The 21,340-nt window shown below is 38.1% G+C and overlaps 4 protein-coding genes across 4 annotated transcripts; 1 reads left to right on the top strand and 3 right to left on the bottom strand.

Annotated features, from left to right (window-relative positions):
- The first annotated feature begins 184 nt into the window (after positions 1-184).
- Positions 185-5,086, top strand: mlst8 (MTOR associated protein, LST8 homolog (S. cerevisiae)). The gene is made up of 9 exons (XM_087785008.1): positions 185-258; positions 539-681; positions 1,656-1,707; positions 1,784-1,946; positions 2,011-2,086; positions 3,402-3,554; positions 3,637-3,761; positions 3,863-4,026; positions 4,418-5,086. Exons 2-9 carry the CDS (start codon positions 553-555, stop codon positions 4,534-4,536), a joined length of 981 nt encoding a protein of 326 aa, XP_087641134.1. The 5' UTR covers positions 185-258; positions 539-552; the 3' UTR covers positions 4,537-5,086.
- Positions 5,087-5,150: 64 nt separating this feature from the next.
- Positions 5,151-11,404, bottom strand: bricd5 (BRICHOS domain containing 5). The gene is made up of 6 exons (XM_087783022.1): positions 11,351-11,404; positions 9,270-9,401; positions 9,057-9,206; positions 8,883-8,990; positions 6,346-6,496; positions 5,151-5,364 (listed from the first exon to the last, which is right to left on the bottom strand). Exons 1-6 carry the CDS (start codon positions 11,402-11,404, stop codon positions 5,270-5,272), a joined length of 690 nt encoding a protein of 229 aa, XP_087639148.1. The 3' UTR covers positions 5,151-5,269.
- A 447-nt stretch (positions 11,405-11,851) lies between these two features.
- Positions 11,852-16,372, bottom strand: pgp (phosphoglycolate phosphatase). Its single transcript, XM_087785007.1, has 2 exons — positions 15,573-16,372; positions 11,852-12,449 (listed from the first exon to the last, which is right to left on the bottom strand). The coding sequence occupies exons 1-2, from the start codon at positions 16,165-16,167 to the stop codon at positions 12,130-12,132; spliced, it is 915 nt and encodes a 304-aa protein (XP_087641133.1). The 5' UTR covers positions 16,168-16,372; the 3' UTR covers positions 11,852-12,129.
- A 737-nt stretch (positions 16,373-17,109) lies between these two features.
- Positions 17,110-20,060, bottom strand: zdhhc4 (zDHHC palmitoyltransferase 4). Its single transcript, XM_087783052.1, has 7 exons — positions 19,925-20,060; positions 19,601-19,747; positions 19,458-19,531; positions 18,698-18,876; positions 18,493-18,621; positions 17,568-17,812; positions 17,110-17,505 (listed from the first exon to the last, which is right to left on the bottom strand). Exons 2-7 carry the CDS (start codon positions 19,721-19,723, stop codon positions 17,206-17,208), a joined length of 1,050 nt encoding a protein of 349 aa, XP_087639178.1. The 5' UTR covers positions 19,724-19,747; positions 19,925-20,060; the 3' UTR covers positions 17,110-17,205.
- Positions 20,061-21,340: the final 1,280 nt, after the last annotated feature.

Genomic DNA, 21,340 nt, shown 5'->3' with positions numbered 1-21,340 from the left:
ATGTGTTGTTATTTCAGGGCAAAATCATGCATGTATTGTAATTTATTTTTATGTTATCCTTTTTATCATTTATTTTTTATCTTTTTCCTCTATTAATATTCAGTTAAGCAGCGGTTGTTTTTATTAATATTACATTCAGTCTCTAGAGGGCAGTATTTCACAGAATACCGTGACCGGAACCTATCTTGCTACTTTCAATTGTTTTGGGGGACATTTGAAAGAGACGCACTGTTGTCACGTCTTTGGCAGCAGTTAAAGGTAATCAAAGTATTTCAGTGTTTTTCTGCTTGTAAGGACAGTTTGTAGTTCTCTTCTTCATAAATAATGTTAGACTAGTGATGTATAACACTGCTCAAATTTAACTTGTAATGTCAATACAGGAATTATTGCAGCGATGCTACTGTTGCTAATGTTAGCAGACGAATGAAGTTTGTATTTAAAACAAAGTATTTTGCAGCCCATAAACGTAGTGTCTGTCAACTTGTCAGCGTGTTTGTTGTTATACATCTTGTCATAGTTTTGATCATATCTTCTCCAGGACGAGGGTCAAACATGAATGTGAACCAGGGAACGGTGGGCAGTGACCCAGTGATTCTGGCCACAGCTGGATACGACCACACCGTCAGGTTCTGGCAGGCCCACAGTGGGATCTGCACCCGCACCGTCCAGCACCAAGACTCGGTGAATATCAACAGATAAATGTCGACGAATTTTTTCGAAGATATGTTTCTCCTACTTTCACTACCAAGTGATTGTGAGGATTCAACCCTCAATGTTTCTTTTGTAGGAAATAATTATTTTATTGGTTTGTGATGCTGTCACTTCTCTGACACAAAAGTTCACTCTCTTTTGAATTTTCACTTTTAATTATTAGTTATTTGCTGTAGGGATGACCTTGTGAAAAAGCCTGGAAACATAAATAAAACAAAGTACAAATATAGATGGATAGATATGATTTTATTGAACTCTTGGTTCCTTTGGGGAAAATAATAAAATGAATATAAATGTGCTTAAATAAGGGTATTAAGTGTGAGAACTGAGGATGTTAAAATAAGACGAGGGATACATTTTAGGAGAAATAAAAATGTCTATGGTTATCGTTTAATTAACTTAAATGGTATAAATGTATTAATGTAATATGCATTTGTATAAATAGTGTACCTATATTATGTGCTTAGTTTATGCATATATATTCTACTGTATCATGTTATATTGTGTTATATTTATTTATGTTGTGTATATATGTATGTTTTGTATTTCTATGATATTATGTAATTATTTAAATATCTTTGCAGCAATATTTTGTTACAAACTGAGAAAATTTGAAATGGAGAAAAACATTACTTCTTCTTACTACTTTTCTTACTCTCTTTCTTTTTCACTTTAAAGTGTTGTTATGTTTTATTTATTTTTTTATTATTTAAATTATATATTTTAAACATGTTTAAAATAAAAGTATTAATTAATCAACAAACTTGTGAAGATGCATCTATTTTTACTTCCAAGTCATGTGTGATTTAAATTTTTTTATTTTTATTTTCTTAATAACTCTGATGTGTGAGTCCTTAAAGATGTGAAACCTCAAATGACTGAACCTATAACTAACTCTTCTTTATTGACTTCATAATATAACCAACGTACCTCCATGTTTTCAGCAAGTGAACTCTCTGGAAGTGACGCCTGACAGGAGCATGATTGCAGCTGCAGGTTTTGACTTTTTTCTTAAACAAAAATCAGACACCAGATGCATTCTTTACAACCTTTCTTGTGTCTTAACTTACAGGATATCAGCACATCCGCATGTACGACCTGAACTCTAACAACCCAAACCCAGTTATCAACTACGACGGCGTCAGCAAGAACATCACATCTGTGGGCTTCCACGAAGATGGTCGCTGGATGTACACAGGAGGTGAAGACTGCATGGCTCGGATTTGGGACCTCAGGTGAAATATTAAGTGAATAATGATTATTTGTTTAGCACCTATTTAATACATATTATTCTCACAGGTCAAGAAATCTCCAGTGTCAGCGAATATTTCAGGTTAATGCGCCAATCAACTGCGTCTGTCTGCACCCAAACCAGGTGAGCATCCACACAATAGTTCATCTAGAGCAAAATCTATGTTATATATATATATATATATATATATAATAAACTGGTCCTGCAACACAGACCATGTACAGGTATATAAGAAAGTTCAGAGTAGACTGTACTTTCTGAGGAGGCTCCTATCATTTAACATCTGCAAGAAGCTCCTCTGTATGTTCTACCAGTCTGTGGTGGCCAGTGTTCTATGCTGTGGTGTGTTGGGGTAGAAATGTGTCCAAGAGGAGTGTCAACAGGTTGATCAGAAGGGCTGGCTCTGTAGTTGAAGCTGGACTCACTGGTGACAGTTGCTGAGAGGAGATCACTGAACAAACTACTGTCCATCTTGGATGATGACAGTCATCCTCTGAACACTGTCATCAGTGAGCAGAGAAGCAGAATGAGTGCACGAATGCTCCAACCCAGGTGCAAAACAAATAGACTTAAGGACTCATTCATTCCTCGGGCTATTCGATTGTAGAATTCTGAGTTCAGGGGCAGGAGTGGAGCGAAAGTATCATGACATTCTTTTCTATTTTAATCTTTGTATCCTTTGTCTTTGTTATTTGTTTTCGATCTATGTTCTTGATCTTTAGACTTAGATTGTATCATCTTGTTCTTTCTCTTTATTTCTCTTTGTTCTTGTTCTTATTTTTATGAATAATTGCTGTATTGCTGTGTCTAATTGGAAAAAAACAATTTCCTGTGAAATCAATAAAGTTCTACCTAACCTAACCTAAACCATACTGAGATAGTAGCATTTCTGTCTAATTTTAAACATCTGATAATGATCATCCTATGGGCAGCAAATGGTCTACAAGCCACATATGAGATTCCATCCCTCTTAAAGAACCCTCACAATAACAGTGACCTAAACAGCTCCCATAAGGCTTTGCTGCCCAGCCAACCAATCATGGCAGTCAATCACTTTTGAAATGGCAACAATTAATATTTAATATTTACATACATTGTAGTAGTATTTTGTTGTTACCAATCAGTTGTCACTCAATAGAGCAGTCTGTGGAACGGCATCATTGTTTGTTGACTGTGTTGTTGGCACCATAAGTACGGTGGATGCGGAAATTTTACCCACCCATTTAAGTTGTGTTGAAGGTTATTTGCTCTTTAAATAAATCAGAGTTAATTCTACAAAGTAAAACTATCTTTGTAGTTTTTTTTCTAACAATACGAGACAGACGAGACTTTTTAAAGTTTCTCCAGTTTTGAGTGGTTGTTAGAGTTGTTGCTATGTTATTTTAATTTGAAATGTTCAGGATTTTGCAGGGTTTTGAAGATCATTCTCTGTCTTCAGGCTGAACTGATCGTAGGAGATCAAAGCGGAGTGATTCACGTTTGGGACCTGAAGACTGACCACAACGAGCAGCTCATCCCTGAACCAGAAGTGTCAATCAACGCCGTCCACATAGACGCTGACGCCAGCTACATGGCAGCAGTAAACAGTTTGGTCAGTGTTGTGTTTTTTTGTGTGGTAGTTGCTGAAAAATACAATGTGTTGAAGTCAACTTGTCATGTTCAACTGTGAACAGGGAAACTGTTATGTTTGGAACCTGGCGGGAGGACTTGGCGATGAGGTGACGCAGCTTATTCCTAAAACCAAAATCCCTGCACATAAACGCTACTCGCTTCGATGCAAGTTCAGCCCGGATTCTACGTAAGTTTTCACCTTAGTTGTCGGAGTTTCTGCCGTGTATGAACTTCCACTTTCGAGTTCACCAATAAATGCATAATCTTGTCCCTGTTTCTCTTCTGAAGCCTGTTAGCCACCTGCTCAGCCGATCAGACTTGTAAGATCTGGAGGACGTCTAACTTCTCTCTGATGACTGAGTTGAGCATCAAGAGCAACAACCCTGGAGAGACTTCCCGGGGCTGGATGTGGGACTGTGCCTTCTCTGGAGACTCCCAGTACATCGTCACTGGTCAGTACACACTCGTTTCTAGGGGTGTTTTATTTGTGTTTTAGAGGACAAATATCTATACACTTGAATATTATCATATTATTCTTTTAAAGATCCCATTTACATATTCGACAGGACTGTATCAAATTTTATTTCAATATGTTTTTAATTGAAATTGCTACTTTTATTGTTCAAAGTTATCCAGCTATCTTATAAAGCTTGAACAGCTTGAATTAATCCCCTTAAAAGTATATTATTTTTATTTTAGATTATTTTATATCATAGCCTTTGAGACAATGTTTTTAAAACATCTAAGATAAATAATTGCTCTATAAGGAGTTATAACATCTTTCCAACTGTGGTGGATTAAACCAGCAAGAGCCAGTTCTGAGCCTCGTCTGTGACTCCACAGCTTCGTCAGACAACCTGGCTCGTCTGTGGTGCGTGGAGACCGGAGAGATCAAGAGGGAGTACAGCGGCCACCAGAAGGCGGTGGTGTGTTTGGCCTTCAATGACAGCGTATTGGGCTGAAGACCAAGCGACCAGAAGGTTGAATAAAGATTGGAGATGGATGATGTTCCTCCACAGTGAAAGGTTTGACAGAAGTTCAAACTAGAGACACTGAATTCACTTGAAATATGACCACGATGTTGTTTGACTGGCTGGAATTGAATCTGTGAATGACTTTTAACTTAAGTTTAAAGGGGGGGGCGGGGGGGGGTGGCTTTTTTTTTTTTTGCTTCAGAATATGGAATATTTAAGTTGATCAATGGATTAGTTTAAGTTTCTAATTACTTTTGGTCTTAAACTTACTTTTTGCCTTAAAAAAGTAACGGCATGAAGCAAACGTTTTTTTCCACACAAGTTAAGTTACATAAAAAGTTAAATGTTGAAGGATTTTCACTATTTCTTCGAGGGGGGGTTAACCTTCAAAGGAATACATTGAAACCTGTGTTGTACATAAGAACAAGATTCTTCATTATGTATAAAAAAAAAAAAAATTCTTCAGTTATGTCTGCAAAAGAAATCCACAAATCAGTTGTTCTTTGTTTGTTTTATTAAACATTTTAATACAAATGACTACCATTGTGGCCAATAATCAATGCTATATACTGAAGGTTTCTGTTTTATTTTCACGGCACTGATTTCCTTGAGCAGAATATGAACACATGAATTTACTAAAAGAATGAATGGAAAGCAGAAGAAGGTCAGTTCAGCACAGAGCAGAAGAAACTAGACTTGAGTCCTGCATGATGGTCTTGCATCACTCTGGCAGGTAGTAGAAACACACAGACACACAGATGTTGCTGGGAAAGCAGATGTCAATGCAGAAGTAGACCAGTCGTTGCTTCCCTGGACCTGACGAGCATACAGAGTTGTGGTCACTTGCAGACAAGGAAGCGTCAGCAAAACATGCAAATATAGGGAACATGTCACAGGAAAGTCAGCATTTTCTGCTTAAGTTCGCTGATAAAGAAAGAAGTAACCAGGTTCACTTTTGCTGAAATAACATATCTGTTGTGAAAATAAAACGTGTATAAGAATAAGTTGAGATATATGTGGGTTCAGTCCAGTCTATTGCTCACAGGGCTGATGGGAAAGGTCAGTATGAAGAGGGTCAAGTTTCTGTACTACACTGAACTCCCTGACCTTCCGGTTGACTCCAATCCAGAGTCAGAAACTTGATAATATCAGTTTGTACTCAATGTTATTTCAAGGTATAACTACACATTTTTGGTAGTAACCCTATTTAGACACATTAAAAACTACAGTTTAAATTCCTTCCAAAGATTAGTTTTATTATTGTTAAAATGTCTGCAAGATCTGTAGAGTTGAATGGATTACACTCAAAACGCATTTGTTTTCACAACATGCTGCTTCGCTGTCTAGTGAAATCAAATGGTTAAAGTTTACTACTTCAAAAGTGAACACATACTAAGTAATATTTTAGGTTAGTTAGATTTCAAAATACATGTTCACATATATTTTTTTTCTCCTTTTTTTAAAGGAAATAATAGATTTAAGTGTAATCACAGAAGCAGAACTAACAAAACATTCAAGTGCTTGCAGCAAGGGAGGTTTAAATTCAATAAAAAATGGTTGCTGAAACATCATTTTGCTTCATGGCTGAAAGTAGTACAAGGCATCGTGTATGAGGTATGGTGTATTTTGTAAGAAAACCTTTTTTTTTTTTTTTTATTATATTGTTGGGTTAATCTTAAATTTCAAATGGTATAACAAGTCTTGAATTGAACTTGCCTGCAGTTGTTGGAACCCTGGGTTTGTTATGTATAAGCATCTCCTGCAAGCACCTAAATAGAAAGAAACATAAATTCCTACCCTCGACCCTCCTGGTCCAGTGGATGGTGCGGTTCTGACAGAGAACCCGTAGTGGCTCTTCTAAAGAGGAAACATCCACCTGACGAGCTGCCAGCACTCGCAGGAACTCCGTCTGTCTGTGGGTTAAGTTGCTGGACAGCTCGATGTGACTCTGTCCAGGATGGGATTTATGTCAGAAAAAAATTTAAGATAGTTTATTTTGAAATATGACATGCAACTGTTCCATCAGAATATTGAATGGTTGAATTTAACTTTTCAACATTTTTAAAATTAAACATCTTTTAATTTGTAGTCTAATAAATCAAGTGTACAAATGTTGGTGAAATAGAGCCACTAGACAATACCTGAAGCTACTTGATCGAACTTTTCACCAATCGTGCAGCGTGCAAACCTATCATGTGACAACGTAGAAGCCCTGTGTGTAAATTCATCGTCACAGATTCTAAAGCAATGGGAAGATTTCAGCTACTATATGCGACTTATGGTTATTTTACAGCTTGATGTGTTTTTTTGACTTGGAGCGAGTGGTTCAGTGCTTGATTCGATTAGTCTGGTCTAATGACACTTATATCCAACAGTTGTATACTTAATTTAAAAAGGCTACCAATGGAAAAATGTTTGGTAAAGAAAATGGATTTTTGAATTATTGGAATAAGAATATCAAACTCTATGTGAGTAAAAAAAAACTTCAATATTCTGATGTCATGATATATTTCCATAAAAACCTTCCTTAAGAACATGATCGACTAAATCTCAGGATTAGTTTTGGAAAGTACAGTCATATCTCTGTTGGGTAAGTTTTTAAGTAAGGTTAGTTCTTCAAAGGTTATTATCTTACAGGGGTGTCAAACTCTGGGGGCTGAAATCTAACAAATTTAATTAACAAACTGTATCCAATGCCGATCAAATTGTCAATCTCTCATAGGTCACCATGTCAATATTAAGCTTTATCTCCTTCATTTTGCAAAAATCATCCGACAGGCCACGTAAAATAAGTTGGTGGTCCTTCGACATTCGACCTACGTGTCTTCTTACGAACGTGGCGCTCGGGTGCAGATCTGTGCTCTCATTTAGTACAAAGGTTGTGTGTAATTGCAACACTTGCTCCTCAGGATGGGGCTCAGAGGGCGGAGCACTCCACGCATGGTTCCGCACCAGAGACTTAAGAAACGACTACCTCTCCCATCGCTCCCAGAGACCAAGAGAAGGTCTTTTGTGCCGGAGACAAACCCCCTCCTCTCTTCCTGCCGTAGATTAAATCACCTGCATCAACGTCACATTTGATCTCCGGCTCACTCAAACTCAACTTACAAAACTCCTGAAATTGTTGGGTGGACGTGAGTGAAAAGGCATCAGCTTAAAGATAAACGATGTGGTATGTTGCTTAAAGGTTCTGATCCGGCTGTTTCATATCTTAAAGGCAGTGACACAGAGTGGCCATTGTGCTGGAGCCAGCTGTAAGGAGATCCCTGGTGTGCAGGGAGGGCAGCAGGGATCAGATGTGCCGAGGAATTTAGTCGACAAGTCAAGAGAGCAGAGACCACAGGTCCTTTGAAACATTCAAACTTCCTCTTAATGTCTGGATCTGAAGCAGATCATTAGTCACAGTCATTAATGTCTCATTGAGTAAATGTTGTTTATCGTAAAGAAGATTATCAGATAAATTCATCATTTCACTCGATGTATTTTGCAGGTTTAAAGTTTATAAATAATGTTGAGTAGATTATTATTTTTATACACTTCAAAACTGAAATCGAAGTAAGTACTTAAGTCTAAATTTGATTACATTTTCACATAATTCTTTCACATTTACTTGACAGTTACTATAGATATTGAAAGACAAAAATTAGACCTGACTCACTTGTAATAAAATCAATTTACATTTGGGTTAACAGTTTATTTTCTCATAGAAAATTCAGTTTTTTATTAAAATGGCAGAACTTTTAAAACTATAATTATTGTATCTCAATATCTTAAAAAAGGACACACTTTTGGACTTGTAAATACCTCCCGCAGCTAACTTTATTTTGTATCACCTCTATTTTGTATATATTTATTGGCCCTTAAAATAGTTAAAGTTATACATTTTTTAGTTATTTATTAGATTTATTTTGTCTGTTTTTCAAACTTTGAATCAATATTGATATTTTCTTATTAACAATAGGTATATAAGATCCAATAAATGCACAATTAAGGTTTTCAATTTTTTTATCTATGGCTTGATTGTCCGTTACAACGGACAAACAATATAATGTGGCCCCTGAGGAAATTGATTCATACCTCATCATTCAAAGTCAAATAAGAATCGTTCAGCAAAAAAAAAGAAAAGAGTTTTGCATGTGTATTTCTACCCTTTCTTCCACTATGATCTTCACAATTTAACTAGTTAACCACCAAACTTTTTCAGCCGGGGGTCAAGTATTTTCCCATGAAGTACCGCAAAGTTTTTGAACTTTTCAAGAAGATAAAACCTTGTTTGGAAATTAAATGTACACCCAGTATATGTGAACTGTGACATCATCAAAAAGGGTCATTACCATTGAGCCTGACGACTGGAGCAGTGAGCTAACATGCTCGTGGTCTGCAGCCTCCATGTGTCGCAGGAAGCAGTTCTCTTGCTCCACTGGTTTGTAGCAAATCAATCTCTGCACAGCAAACAAACGGTCAGAAGGGAAACTGCTTTTATCTCCAGCAGTGAGTTCAGGACATACTCGAGTGATGTCAAACAGAACGGTGGACGTCTGGTTGGTCGGTGAGGTCACTGAGAAGGTCACCAGGTTGTTGTGATGGTCCACTGTGGCAGACTGGTTGAGCAGAAGTCCAGCCTGGTCTGGAACTATGAAGCGGAGAGTCTGGACAGACTATTAGTGATGTTAGCAAGTTTTAGATATTAGTCGAGGGATGATTGAACTTTAAACTGATACCTGAGAGTGTGCTGGTTTGAGTCCCAGATGGCCTGTCACACTGAGCGTAACGATGACAAGGAGGAGAAGGGCCGAGAGGCTTACCCAGAATGCTTTGTGTGGAAGGTAGGGGGCTGAACAAAAGCCCCTTTTCTGCAGAGAGAAGAGTTGCAGCTTTTTTTAAAAACTATACTTTAGTCCATGATGGGATTCAGCAGCTCTTAGAAGATAATAATAGATATAATTTGGCCCCAGCACATCACTACTTTGTGTCTATGAATTGTCTGAGACGTTTATTTTGAATTTTGAATTATTCTTAATGTTTAAATTAAAATAACAAAAGAAAAAACAATTTGATTAGTTAAATAAAAGGGCCAAGCATAGAACCCTGGTGAACCCCACAAATAAAATGTAGAATTGGAAGCCTACAACTTTCTTATAGGATTTTAGAATTTATTTGTATTCATAAGTAATTTTGTGTTTGAATAAGAATTTGTATTTATGGTTAGAGAACATTCATTTGATTATCGTGAAATATTACGTATTCCGTCCAAATTCATTATTGAAATAATTCTGAAAAATATAAACAGTACATTGATTGATTAATTGATATTCCCTTTATTCTTCTCTTATAGGGGTAATGTTTTATATTAAGTTTATTATGATGCAAAATCCTTAATGAGGCAAGAAAACTCTGATGCGTTTAAAAAATAATAATTAAACCTGTGATGGACCCGGTATTGAACCCTGAGGAACCCCACAAAAAAGAGAGTAGAATTGAACGACAAAGACTAAATTCAACATGTGTAAAATTAACTGTTGTCTTCAGATATTGCACTAATGTATTTATTCAAATAATTTAATAATATAGACTATAGTTTATCAAATGTGGCACATTAAACTGTCTTGCTGTGAATGAAGGTTTGTCGCAGCAAGACAGAATAGATGTGTGTGAATGAGAGGAACCCAAGTGGAACCATGAGGCTACAGGGAGTGGAGATGAAGAAGGTTTAGGTTTTTAAGTATTTAGGGTCAACAGTCCAGAGCGGTGGAGATTGTGGAAAAGAGGTGAAGAAACGTGTTGAGAATGAAAGGAAATATATACAACACAGCGATAATCTATGGTCTAGAGACGGTGGCACTGAGGAAAAGGAAGCAGAGCTGGAGGTAACAGAGATTAAGTTGTTGAGGTTCTCTTTGGGAGTGACGTAGGTGGATAGAATCAGGAATGAGTCAATCAGAGGAACATGTTAGATGTTTTGGAGATAAGGTCAGAGAGAATGAGATGGTTTGGTCATGTACAGGAGGGATAGTGAGTATATTGGTAGAAGGATGCTGGGGTTGGAACTGCCAGGCAGGAGGTCTAGAGGAAGACCAAAGAGAAGGTTTATGGATGTGGTGAAAGAGGACATGAGGTTGGTTGGTGGGAGAGAGGGGGGTACAGAGAATAGGGTTAGATGGAGGAGGTTGATTCACTGTGGCGACCCCTGAAGAGAGCAGCCCAATTGAAAAGAAGAAGAAGAAGAAGAAAGCTCTCATACATTCAGAACTTATGAAACCTGTGATTGACCCAGTATTGAACATTAAGCTGATAATATTATAAAATGTATAACTGTCTAATCTCAAATATTTAGTTCAGATATTGTATTTATGTATTTATTAAGATGGTTATATAATATAGTTTATAATAACCTTTGCTATGACTTAAAGTCATGAAAACTCTGGTGAAACGTCCTGCTCTGAGACATTCAAAACTCATTAAAACCATTGATGATCCAAGTATGGAACCCTGTGGAACCCCAAATTTTAAAATAAGACCTATACAATTTGTTTTGTAGTTTTCGTTATTCAAAACAACAAACAGACTAATGTTCACATTTAGCTGATAATAATTAGAGAGATATCAACAAATGTTTTCGCTGTGTTAAATAATCTCTGATATATTTAAGCAAAAGTTTTAATATACAATATAGTATTTATTGCTTTTTATATTACTGTAACTCACAAAGGTGGTCCTAAGTAAAAGTAAAATGTAATGTTGGCATCTAAGAAGTAAAATGATATAGATGTTAGTTAATGGGATTATATCAATGCAGTCTTACCCCGACTTGTTCTTCCTCCAAACTACTGACCGAATGTTTCCAACACCTCCCCATCCTGGCTCCTGTGATGACTCCTCACTGCTCCCGGACTTGTGCTCATAATCCCTGCTTAATGGCACCAAATACACCTGAGCGCTGTCCCTTTGTCCCCCCACTCAGACCTCCCACTTCCTCCCCTCTCCTCCCCCCTTTCATCCCTCACCAAACAGTGACCCTCCACATATGAATCCTCCACAAAAGCCTCTGCAATTTCCTCTTTTAATGTCAACCCCGAGGAAAATCCTGCCTTTATCTCTTCCCTCACCTGGCAACATGGGCCTCGGCCACACACACACACACACACACACACCAAAACTTCACCAGGAGCGACACAAAGAACAAGGCTGGCAGCAGCAGCTCCTTCCATCATCGGGCGATAAGATGCTGCCGCCGCCTGACGACAGGCAGCGGTGACTTCAAACTCAAGGGTCATCGAGGGCAAGAAAGAACTTGAAACAAACGTTTAATTTAAACCTTTTTTGTTTAATATCATGATTGGACACTTTAAATAAAATTGACTTAATAGAACATCACAACAACAACACATAATGTGGAGTAAAATAAACACTTTTAGACGGTGTGTGTTCATATTCATAGTCTTATTTATGCTTGTAAGATTCTTTGTAAAAGCACCACTAGATGTCACTCCATCCTCAGTGACAACAATACTGATATTTACTTGTATTCATTTCAATAAAATATATATTTTTTATTTAGTCATCTCCAACGCCTCGGCAGCGTCAGCCCTGCAGGGCAGGCAGCAGGTCAGCGATGCTCTCCACGTAGTAGTCTGGTACCAGGGCTTGTCTCTCCGCACTGCCGCGATGGGTCTCCACGTCCTCCAGGGTGCTGACCCCCGTCAGGGTCAACAAGGTCTTCAGTCCGCAGTTGTGGCCGAACTTGATGTCCGTGTCCAGGCGGTCGCCCACCATCACGCAGCGCTCGCGGTCCACGCCGAACTGGGCCGACAGGCAGTCGAACATGAAGTGGTTCGGCTTCCCCACCGTCTGGGCCTGACGCTGGGCCGCCATCTCCACGCACTGCAGCAGACACCCTGTACCTGCAGCAGAGGAGGTGCACAACACACGCTTTTACTGGTAATCACACGTGTCAAGTGTTAGGGTCATTTCATGTGGCCCACATGATGGTTGCCTCAAATTAAAGTAGATATATATTTTTATTATACTGAACTTATAAGGATGTTGGTGATTAAGATAAGATAAAGAAACAGATTATTGATATCAACAAATATACAGAGACTTCTGATGTTAGTAAAACGGATTTTGAAATAAATGACTTTGATAGAACAGTTGGTAGAGGCATGTTAGAGGCATGTATTGGCAAGAACCTGACGTTAGGATGCATATCACGATACAGGGAAAACCCTGCAATACACTGGGATACTGTACTGTAGTAACAAGAATATATTTGTAGTATTGTCGAGTACTTCATTCTGGTGTTAAAGAATTTACAGACCACATGACTCTAAATGAAGTCGTAACTGATTTAATTTGTTTTGAAACCAAAATATGTCCAAATAGCAGCTTTAAAAGCTTCTGGAGTCAAATGTATCCCCTTGTCCTCAGTCATCGCTGGGATCTCTCACGGGACTTCATTTTTTCTTTAGCTGTCAGCGACGTAATGAAGTTTAATTGCAACAATAATGAATAAACGATGTGAATACGTGCCTGTTAATTGATAGTATATATTTTACACACATTTTGTTGACATATAGACCAAAAAAAAAAAGCCAAATAAATGTTATAATCAATACAGTGGTGTTTACTACCGATACGGCATCGGGGAAAAATAATATTGCGATATTTAAATTTTTTTTTTACACCCCTAGTATTTGGTGAAGGAGAACAAAAAAGAAAAAAAGCACAATCAGACTCATACTTTCTTTTAAAGACTGTTTAAATAAGAATTTTGTTTGGCCTGTGGTCAAAGGGTAAAATATTTTTTTTTTATTGAGTTCGGAACCACTGCAGTCAAACTGGTTTATTTCCTTCAGTTTAGGGGCCCCATCCTGCTTTTTCCATCAGATTTAGGTAAGAAAAGTTAAATAAAATTATATATTTTTTATCATACGTAGCTTGATTTTATAAGTCGTCTTGGTAACTACTTTATTTTTTAGTTTTCCCATTTTATTTAGGATTTTCACTTGTTTAAATTTTGCTTGACGGCCCCTCAGTCACTGTATATAATGTGTCCTATGATGACTTTAAATTGCCCATCACTGCTCCAGAGGGTCTTTCTTATATGGTACAAGTAGGGGTATTAGAAATGATCTATATGGCATTATATTGTGATATTCTATTCCACAATACTGTCGATTTTTGCTCACAAATAGTATTTCATGCATTACCATAGTGTTTTTATGATTTATATTTCAAACTGTGTATAAAATATTTTTCTTACAATCAACATTTTTCTGTTGAAATTAAACTTCCAGCAGGTACAGCAGTCATTCTGTTTTCCGCAGATGCATTGAAAATCGAGCAAGATCCCGACAATGAGGACGAGAGGATACATCGACTCCATCAGTACTAGTTTTCCGGTATAGACTTTAATGTTAACTTTTAAATTTAAAGCCATTTCCGGGCCATTAAACGGGTTGCCAGCGTTCAACATCTGAGTCAAGTACTCCACAATACTACAAAGATATACTTACTTCCTTAGATACTAAATATCGTACCGTTGTCCCTGTATCGTGAATGAAGTCGTAACTGATTTAATTTGTTTTGAAACCAAAATATGTCCAAATAGCAGCTTTAAAAGCTTCTGGAGTCAAATGTATCCTCTTGTCCTCAGTCATCGCTGGGATCTCTCACGGGACTTCATTTTTTCTTTAGCTGTCAGCGACGTAATGAAGTTTAATTGCAACAATAATGAATAAACGATGTGAATACGTGCCTGTTAATTGATAGTATATATTTTACACACATTTTGTTGACATATAGACCAAAAAAAAAAAGCCAAATAAATGTTATAATCAATACAGTGGTGTTTACTACCGATACGGCATCGGGGAAAAATAATATTGCGATATTTAAATGTACTTTTTTTTTTTTACACCCCTAGTATTTGGTGAAGGAGAACAAAAAAGAAAAAAAGCACAATCAGACTCATACTTTCTTCTAAAGACTGTTTAAATAAGAATTTTGTTTGGCCTGTGGTCAAAGGGTAAAATATATTTTTTTTATTGAGTTCGGAACCACTGCAGTCAAACTGGTTTATTTCCTTCAGTTTAGGGGCCCCATCCTGCTTTTTCCATCAGATTTAGGTAAGAAAAGTTAAATAAAATTATATATTTTTTATCATACGTAGCTTGATTTTATAAGTCGTCTTGGTAACTACTTTATTTTTTAGTTTTCCCATTTTATTTAGGATTTTCACTTGTTTAAATTTTGCTTGACGGCCCCTCAGTCACTGTATATAATGTGTCCTATGATGACTTTAAATTGCCCATCACTGCTCCAGAGGGTCTTTCTTATATGGTACAAGTAGGGGTATTAGAAATGATCTATATGGCATTATATTGTGATATTCTATTCCACAATACTGTCGATTTTTGCTCACAAATAGTATTTCATGCATTACCATAGTGTTTTTATGATTTATATTTCAAACTGTGTATAAAATATTTTTCTTACAATCAACATTTTTCTGTTGAAATTAAACTTCCGGCAGGTACAGCAGTCATTCTGTTTTCCGCAGATGCATTGAAAATCGAGCAAGATCCCGACAATGAGGACGAGAGGATACATCGACTCCATCAGTACTAGTTTTCCGGTATAGACTTTAATGTTAACTTTTAAATTTAAAGCCATTTCCGGGCCATTAAACGGGTTGCCAGCGTTCAACATCTGAGTCAAGTACTCCACAATACTACAAAGATATACTTACTTCCTTAGATACTAAATATCGTACCGTTGTCCCTGTATCGTGATCAGGGCTGGGTCTAGGCAGGGGCAAGAGGGGGCCTGGCCCCCTCAAATAAATATTGTGCCCCCTCAAACTTACATGTAAGTAAGTAAGTAACAGCACAATGCCCCCTCAAGATTTGTGGCTGCCCCCTCATACATGCCTGTCTAGACCCGGCCCTGATCGTGATCCGTATCGTATCACCAGATTCTTGTCCATACACAGCCTTAGGTACAAAGTGATCCCTGACTCTCACCTGGGACCGCCTTGCCCTCCTCCAGCGGCAGCCTGCTGTCCCTGTTGGTGCCCACGAACAGACACCCGGGCCGGCTCAGGTACTGCATGGCTCTGTTCAGCTTCATGTAGCTGAAGTGCTGGTCGAACCCCACCAGGACCGCCTTCACCTCGGGGTCCAGGGGCACGTTGGCCCAGTCGCTCTGGCTCCCGAACACGGGGTCCGGTCCCACCCCGGTCTGCTGGATGCCCACCGCCTCCAGCTCCTGCTTCATGGCGTCGCTGCCCAGCAGGTAGACCTTCCCCTCCAGCTGGCACACCTTCTTCAGGTAGACCGCGGAGCAGTACGCCGTCCCGAACACCTCGTCCTCGGTCACGTCGAAGCCCAGCGCCGTCATCTTCTGCGCGTACATCTTCCTGGTCTTGGAGCTGTTGTTGGTGAGGAAGAAGACCTTCTTGCCGGTCTTCTTGAGCAGGTTGATGACCCGGTGGGCGTCCGGGACGGCCTGGTCCCCCCGCCAGATCACCCCGTCACAGTCGAACAGGACGCAGTCCACCGAGTCCAGCAGCTGCTGGACCAGCGCCCCGGTGAGGCGAGAGCACTTGGACCCGGACATGAGGAGGCGAGAGGCGGCGGGGAGTGAGCGGGGAGTGAGCGGGGAGTGAGCGGCAGGAGGAAGGAGGGAGGAGGACTCTTGCTTATATATGTCGGATGTGTTGCGAAAACTTACTCGTCATAACAAGTCTGGTGAAATGTCGCGAAGCAGCGAGTGACTGACCTCCGAAGGATCAACAACATCAGGCTACTTCCGCACCGGCACGGTGCTACAAACAACGTCGTCCGACCACTTTCCGGTGTCGCTGAACCACTCATGAAGATATTTTATTTCTCCCCTTTTCTTATTTTTATTTAATCTTTCTATGGGTATTGGTTTTATATTTTTCATAGTGCTTTCCCCTTGTGTATTACCTTCTTGAGTCTACGATTCGTTTGCATATGTGAACACTCCACAGTATTGATTAAATGTATTATTAAACATATGTATGTCCGTTAATGTTCCACTTAAATAAAACACTTTCAATTTCTTTATAAACGAATTAAAATAATTATTTTTAATTTAAATCGAGATTTTTTTTTTTCTAAATAAAAGGTTAAAAAGGCTGTGCTTATACATGTAGTTCCACATACTGGCGAGCACATTAAACAAATTGTATAGAATGAAGCAAAGAGGGGGAACATTTTTGAAGAATTTTCAAGAAATCCAAACAAAATAATTAGAAACAATGAACACAAAGCAAATTAATAAAAAGCAAATGAAGAGTTAATGTAAACTCTACATAATTGAAAGCCCATCTTGCTTACAAAGTGTCTAACCACCTTTTTTTTTAGATAAAATAATAATATAGGATTTCTGATGTACCAAAATATTCATTATGATATACATATGGTACATTGGTGATTCAATGCCGTTTCAATAATTGTTGTAACTTTAATCATGTTTTAATGGCAAACATTGCTTTTGTGGTAAACACCTGAAATGAGGCAAGACAATATATACTTCTTTTTTTTTCAAAAAGTACACTTTATTATCCAAGACCGACAGAAACAACAAATCCCTGACATAGAAATATGTCATGACATCACACAGTGCTGGTTAATGCTCCTTTTTCCTCACAGGTCGTGGAGGGAAGAATATCTCCCCCAGGTTTCGGACGAGCCCTCGGCTGTAGAAGTATCTTCTCGAGTGATCAGGGGCGCTGCTGCTGCAGAGACGATCCGCAGAAGTGGGATGGCAGTGCTGGCACGTGGAGGCTCGACTTTTATACCACTCGTTGGACGTCTGGTTGACCAGAGCCAGGTAGAAGTGAAACAAGGTGTAACCAGCCAGCAGAAAAAAGACCAGGAACAAAAATCCCAGCATGAAGATGATCCGGGGGAATGTGAGGAAGAGATGCTGGGATGGAAAAATAGATTAACGACCAGGTCTTTGAGTTTCTGTGGTTATTGTGTTCTCACCTGGATGATGAACACAGGACCGGCTGGTTGTTGCTGACCAAGTTCGTCTACGTAACTGGCCCGGAGAAGCCCAGAACGCAGCAGGACGTGAAGTAGCATTTCGGAGGTCAGAAGAGCGATGTCGGCAGCCATGACACACACACAGAACAAGTAGAGCAGGAAGAACCGTGTGTTCTGAGCTCCGATGCAATTGTTGACCCACACACAGTGGTGGTCGAAGCGCTGGACACACCTGTCGCAGACCCCTGGAGGCCAGAGATGAATCATTAAATATGAAGATGTCATCATGAGCCAAAGACGCAGCCAGGTATGAAGTATATCAGAGCCATCAGAATATTGTATGGTCGATATAAACCTTTCAAATGCTGAATCCATGATTTTTAAAAATCTAATTTAATCACACAATTAAATTCAATAATTTCTATTATGAAAGGTTGCATTTTTTTTATAATATATATTGAATTAAAAAATGATATACATTTTTAAATATTGTTGTAGTGGGTGTTTCTAAGCATTGATTTTTTATTATTTTATTGAATCATTGAATTGATTAATCATTTTCAAAATGTTTTAATTTTTTTTTAAGAGTTTAACATTTATTTCCAATAAGTAAAAAAAAAACATTTCTAAATGTAATGTTATATTGAATGTTATTTTGAATTTAACAGGCTACGAATTAAAAAACATTGAATTTCAAATTCTCAATCTCAATTAAATTCAACGTAACTCTATTACATTCACAAGGTTTGAATATTCTGATATACTTCTGATATACTTCCATAGCAAAGAACTGAACAGAGAGCTTTATCAAAACTGATACTATTCAAGTTAAACGTCTTTTGTTGGGCTGGAGAAAGGATTTCTTGTGGAACAATATGAAGGCATGAGGGAAATGAATAGTTGGTGGAACACAATGTTGACTCACTGCAGTGTTTGGAGCGAGCTGGTTTGATAAAACGGCAGGTCGGGCAGGACACTCCCGGATGAAACAGTCTTCTGTCGTATGGATACGTATGAAGCTGACCGGTGCTAACCTTTGTCTTGGTCACGGTGCCTGACGGGGGAGAAAAACTTGATCGTACATGATCTTGTTTCATCTACGAACACTATGGAATGGTTAGTCTCTATACCTGGATCTCTCGTGATGCAGAGGTAGAAGAATATGGACTTAACAGCCAATAGAATGTAAGGCACGGACAGGCTGGGCAGTGTGGTGTCCATCTCCCTGCAGAAGCCAAACACCTCATAGGTGAACTCTGCATACACGCCTCCCTCCAACAAGATGTGCAGGTAGATGAACATGTTGTTTCTGGAACAAATATAAAGTTATTTTAATCTACCTCCTATAAAAAACACCTGTATATAAAGTGTATGACATTAAGGTGGATTAATGGTTGAACATGAGAAAAATAAATAAATAATCATTAAAAACAAACAAAAGGTATTATTGAAAATGTGTGTAGCAAAACATTAGTATAAATTATAGTTAATAAAGTAATATTCAAAGAAAGTAAGGGCAATATTATTTGGAAATATGCCTAAACAATGGAATACCATGAGTACCATAGTTTGGTAATAACAAATAAACTGAAACAAGATAGGAAATAAGGAAAAAATATAAGAAACAAGGAAAGGGAAACAAGAAAATGTTAAGAGATGAGATTTAAACACACATTTTGATAATTATTCCTTTTTCTTTTTTAATTCCATGTCTCCATTTCCAATCCCTTTTTATTGTCAGATTATGGCACTTTGGGTGTTTCATACAAAATATTATTTTATAAAAGATTTTTTAAAAGTTCAGGTTTTGTATGAAGTATGCAGATTTGATTTTGAGGTAAAATAAAGGGAAATATACAGCAACAATATTTCAGCAACATCTCAACATACCTCTGATGGAACAACCTGTGTAAGACCCTCCGAGACAAATCCTGCAGCCATCTGGGCGTGAACCGAGAGACCACCTGTGGAAGAAGTTGGAGGAGAATAAACAAACATGGTTCCAACAGAATACAAATCAGTTTCCATCTCACCTTCAGTGACCAGTTGTACAGCAGAGAGAGTGGAGTGTTTTGTTGTCCAGAGTACCTGCACACCAGCACCATGCATGTCAGCACCACAGCCACGTACACGCAGAACAGAGTCAGGAAGTCCATGATAGCCTCTTGTCAGCTGTCCGTCTGAACAAAACATGTGTTATGGGTATTATTTGATCAAGAAAACTTTAGATAAAAACACATATATGTAGCTGTACCTCCACATTTCAAAACCACGTCAACACAGTTTCTGTTTGCACGTTTATATTAACAAGTTCTGGCAATACACACGAAGAGTTCGACTTTGGTACAAATGCTCACCTCATAGTTTCCCTGTAACACTAGCGTCCCTCGTTTTTTTTACTTTTTACTTATTTTGTCGTTTTCGTAAACGAGACACGCTGGTAAGAAGCGACATGGTGTAAACAAGCTAGCTACTTCCGTAGCATGGTGTTGCTAACAGCTAATGGGCGGGGCTAATGGAAACTGCAACACCTTTATGTCAATGTGATGAGAACAGCTTACAATTCATTTACTTTGACATGTAAACACTTGTTATTCGTTTTTGTATTTATTATATATATATGGGAGTGAGTTGAGTTGATACTTTCTGTTTTGTTGTGCATATTTTGTATCCTGTTTTAAAGGCCTTTAAAGTGCCAATTAAGTTTCTTTTTTCCCTCTTCCATTGATTCTAGTGTCAACACAAGAATGCAACACAGGACACCAGAAGTATCCAGTTCCCTTCTGAGCTCAACACTCGTGTTTCAGCCCACAGTGCTGCAGGAGGACAGCACTCATGTCTCTCTCTGGACGCTGCTTCCACAGGTATGATATGAGTGCATCAAATATGGTTGAGGTCTGCTTGGCTTTTAAGCTCATAACTTGTTTTATATATTCTGTCTAGAGGTAAACATATCCAAAATACATTTACCTTTAGACCCTTCTATAGACCATAATATAGATCCTCTACACATCTATGCTTTTTTCATATGCTAAGTATAATCATTAAAATGTTTAATATAAAATAGGTTATTGATGGGTTTTCTGCCAGCAGAAGTATATTTTTGTTTTTTGGGAGATTCCTTTTTTAAGAAAACCAAGTTCAGGATATTTTAAGCCGTTCTGAAAACAAGACGTGAATCTTAAGTCTCTGAGCCCGAGGAGATGAATTAATAACATGGATGGCACTTTATATTTAGGTAGGTTTGATTGACTTGAGTTTGGTGCTTCACGGTTGTTCACTAAGTCTTATATACTTGCTGTTGCTGGTTTATTCACTGTGGGTTATTCAGTTGTTTATGTTCATTTGAGACAATGAATATAAATGTTATTAGTTTGACTGGAGGGACAGTTTACTTAAACATAAAATCAATACTATAAATACGCATATAGTTCATGCAGTACAATCAATGAACCAACATTGAATTAAAAAAAAAAAAACCTTACAGGAAATAGTCTTGATCATTTAAAAGTTTCTTTAATATTTTAGATCAGGTTTTGGTTTTATAAAATGTGAGTGTGTGTGTCTTTTTGTTCATCGTACTTTGCATTCTACTGACAGCAGAGATTGAGCAAAAGTATAGTATCTGTGAGGAGGTTTTTTTTCGTCACAATTTTCCAGCCAAATACCTTTACGGTGTTTTTACCAGTTTAATTGTGGGTTCACTAGCAAGTGACCAGTTGGATCAGTTGGTGGAGCAGTAGTCTTGTTTAAATATCAAGCGCAGAAATATT

Source organism: Callionymus lyra, chromosome 2 (assembly GCF_982586985.1).
Source record: "Callionymus lyra chromosome 2, fCalLyr1.hap1.1, whole genome shotgun sequence".
NCBI classification, from domain to species: domain Eukaryota; kingdom Metazoa; phylum Chordata; class Actinopteri; order Syngnathiformes; family Callionymidae; genus Callionymus; species Callionymus lyra.
The sequence above is the reverse complement of the archived record's forward strand: the minus strand, read 5'-3'. Positions and strand labels throughout refer to the sequence as shown.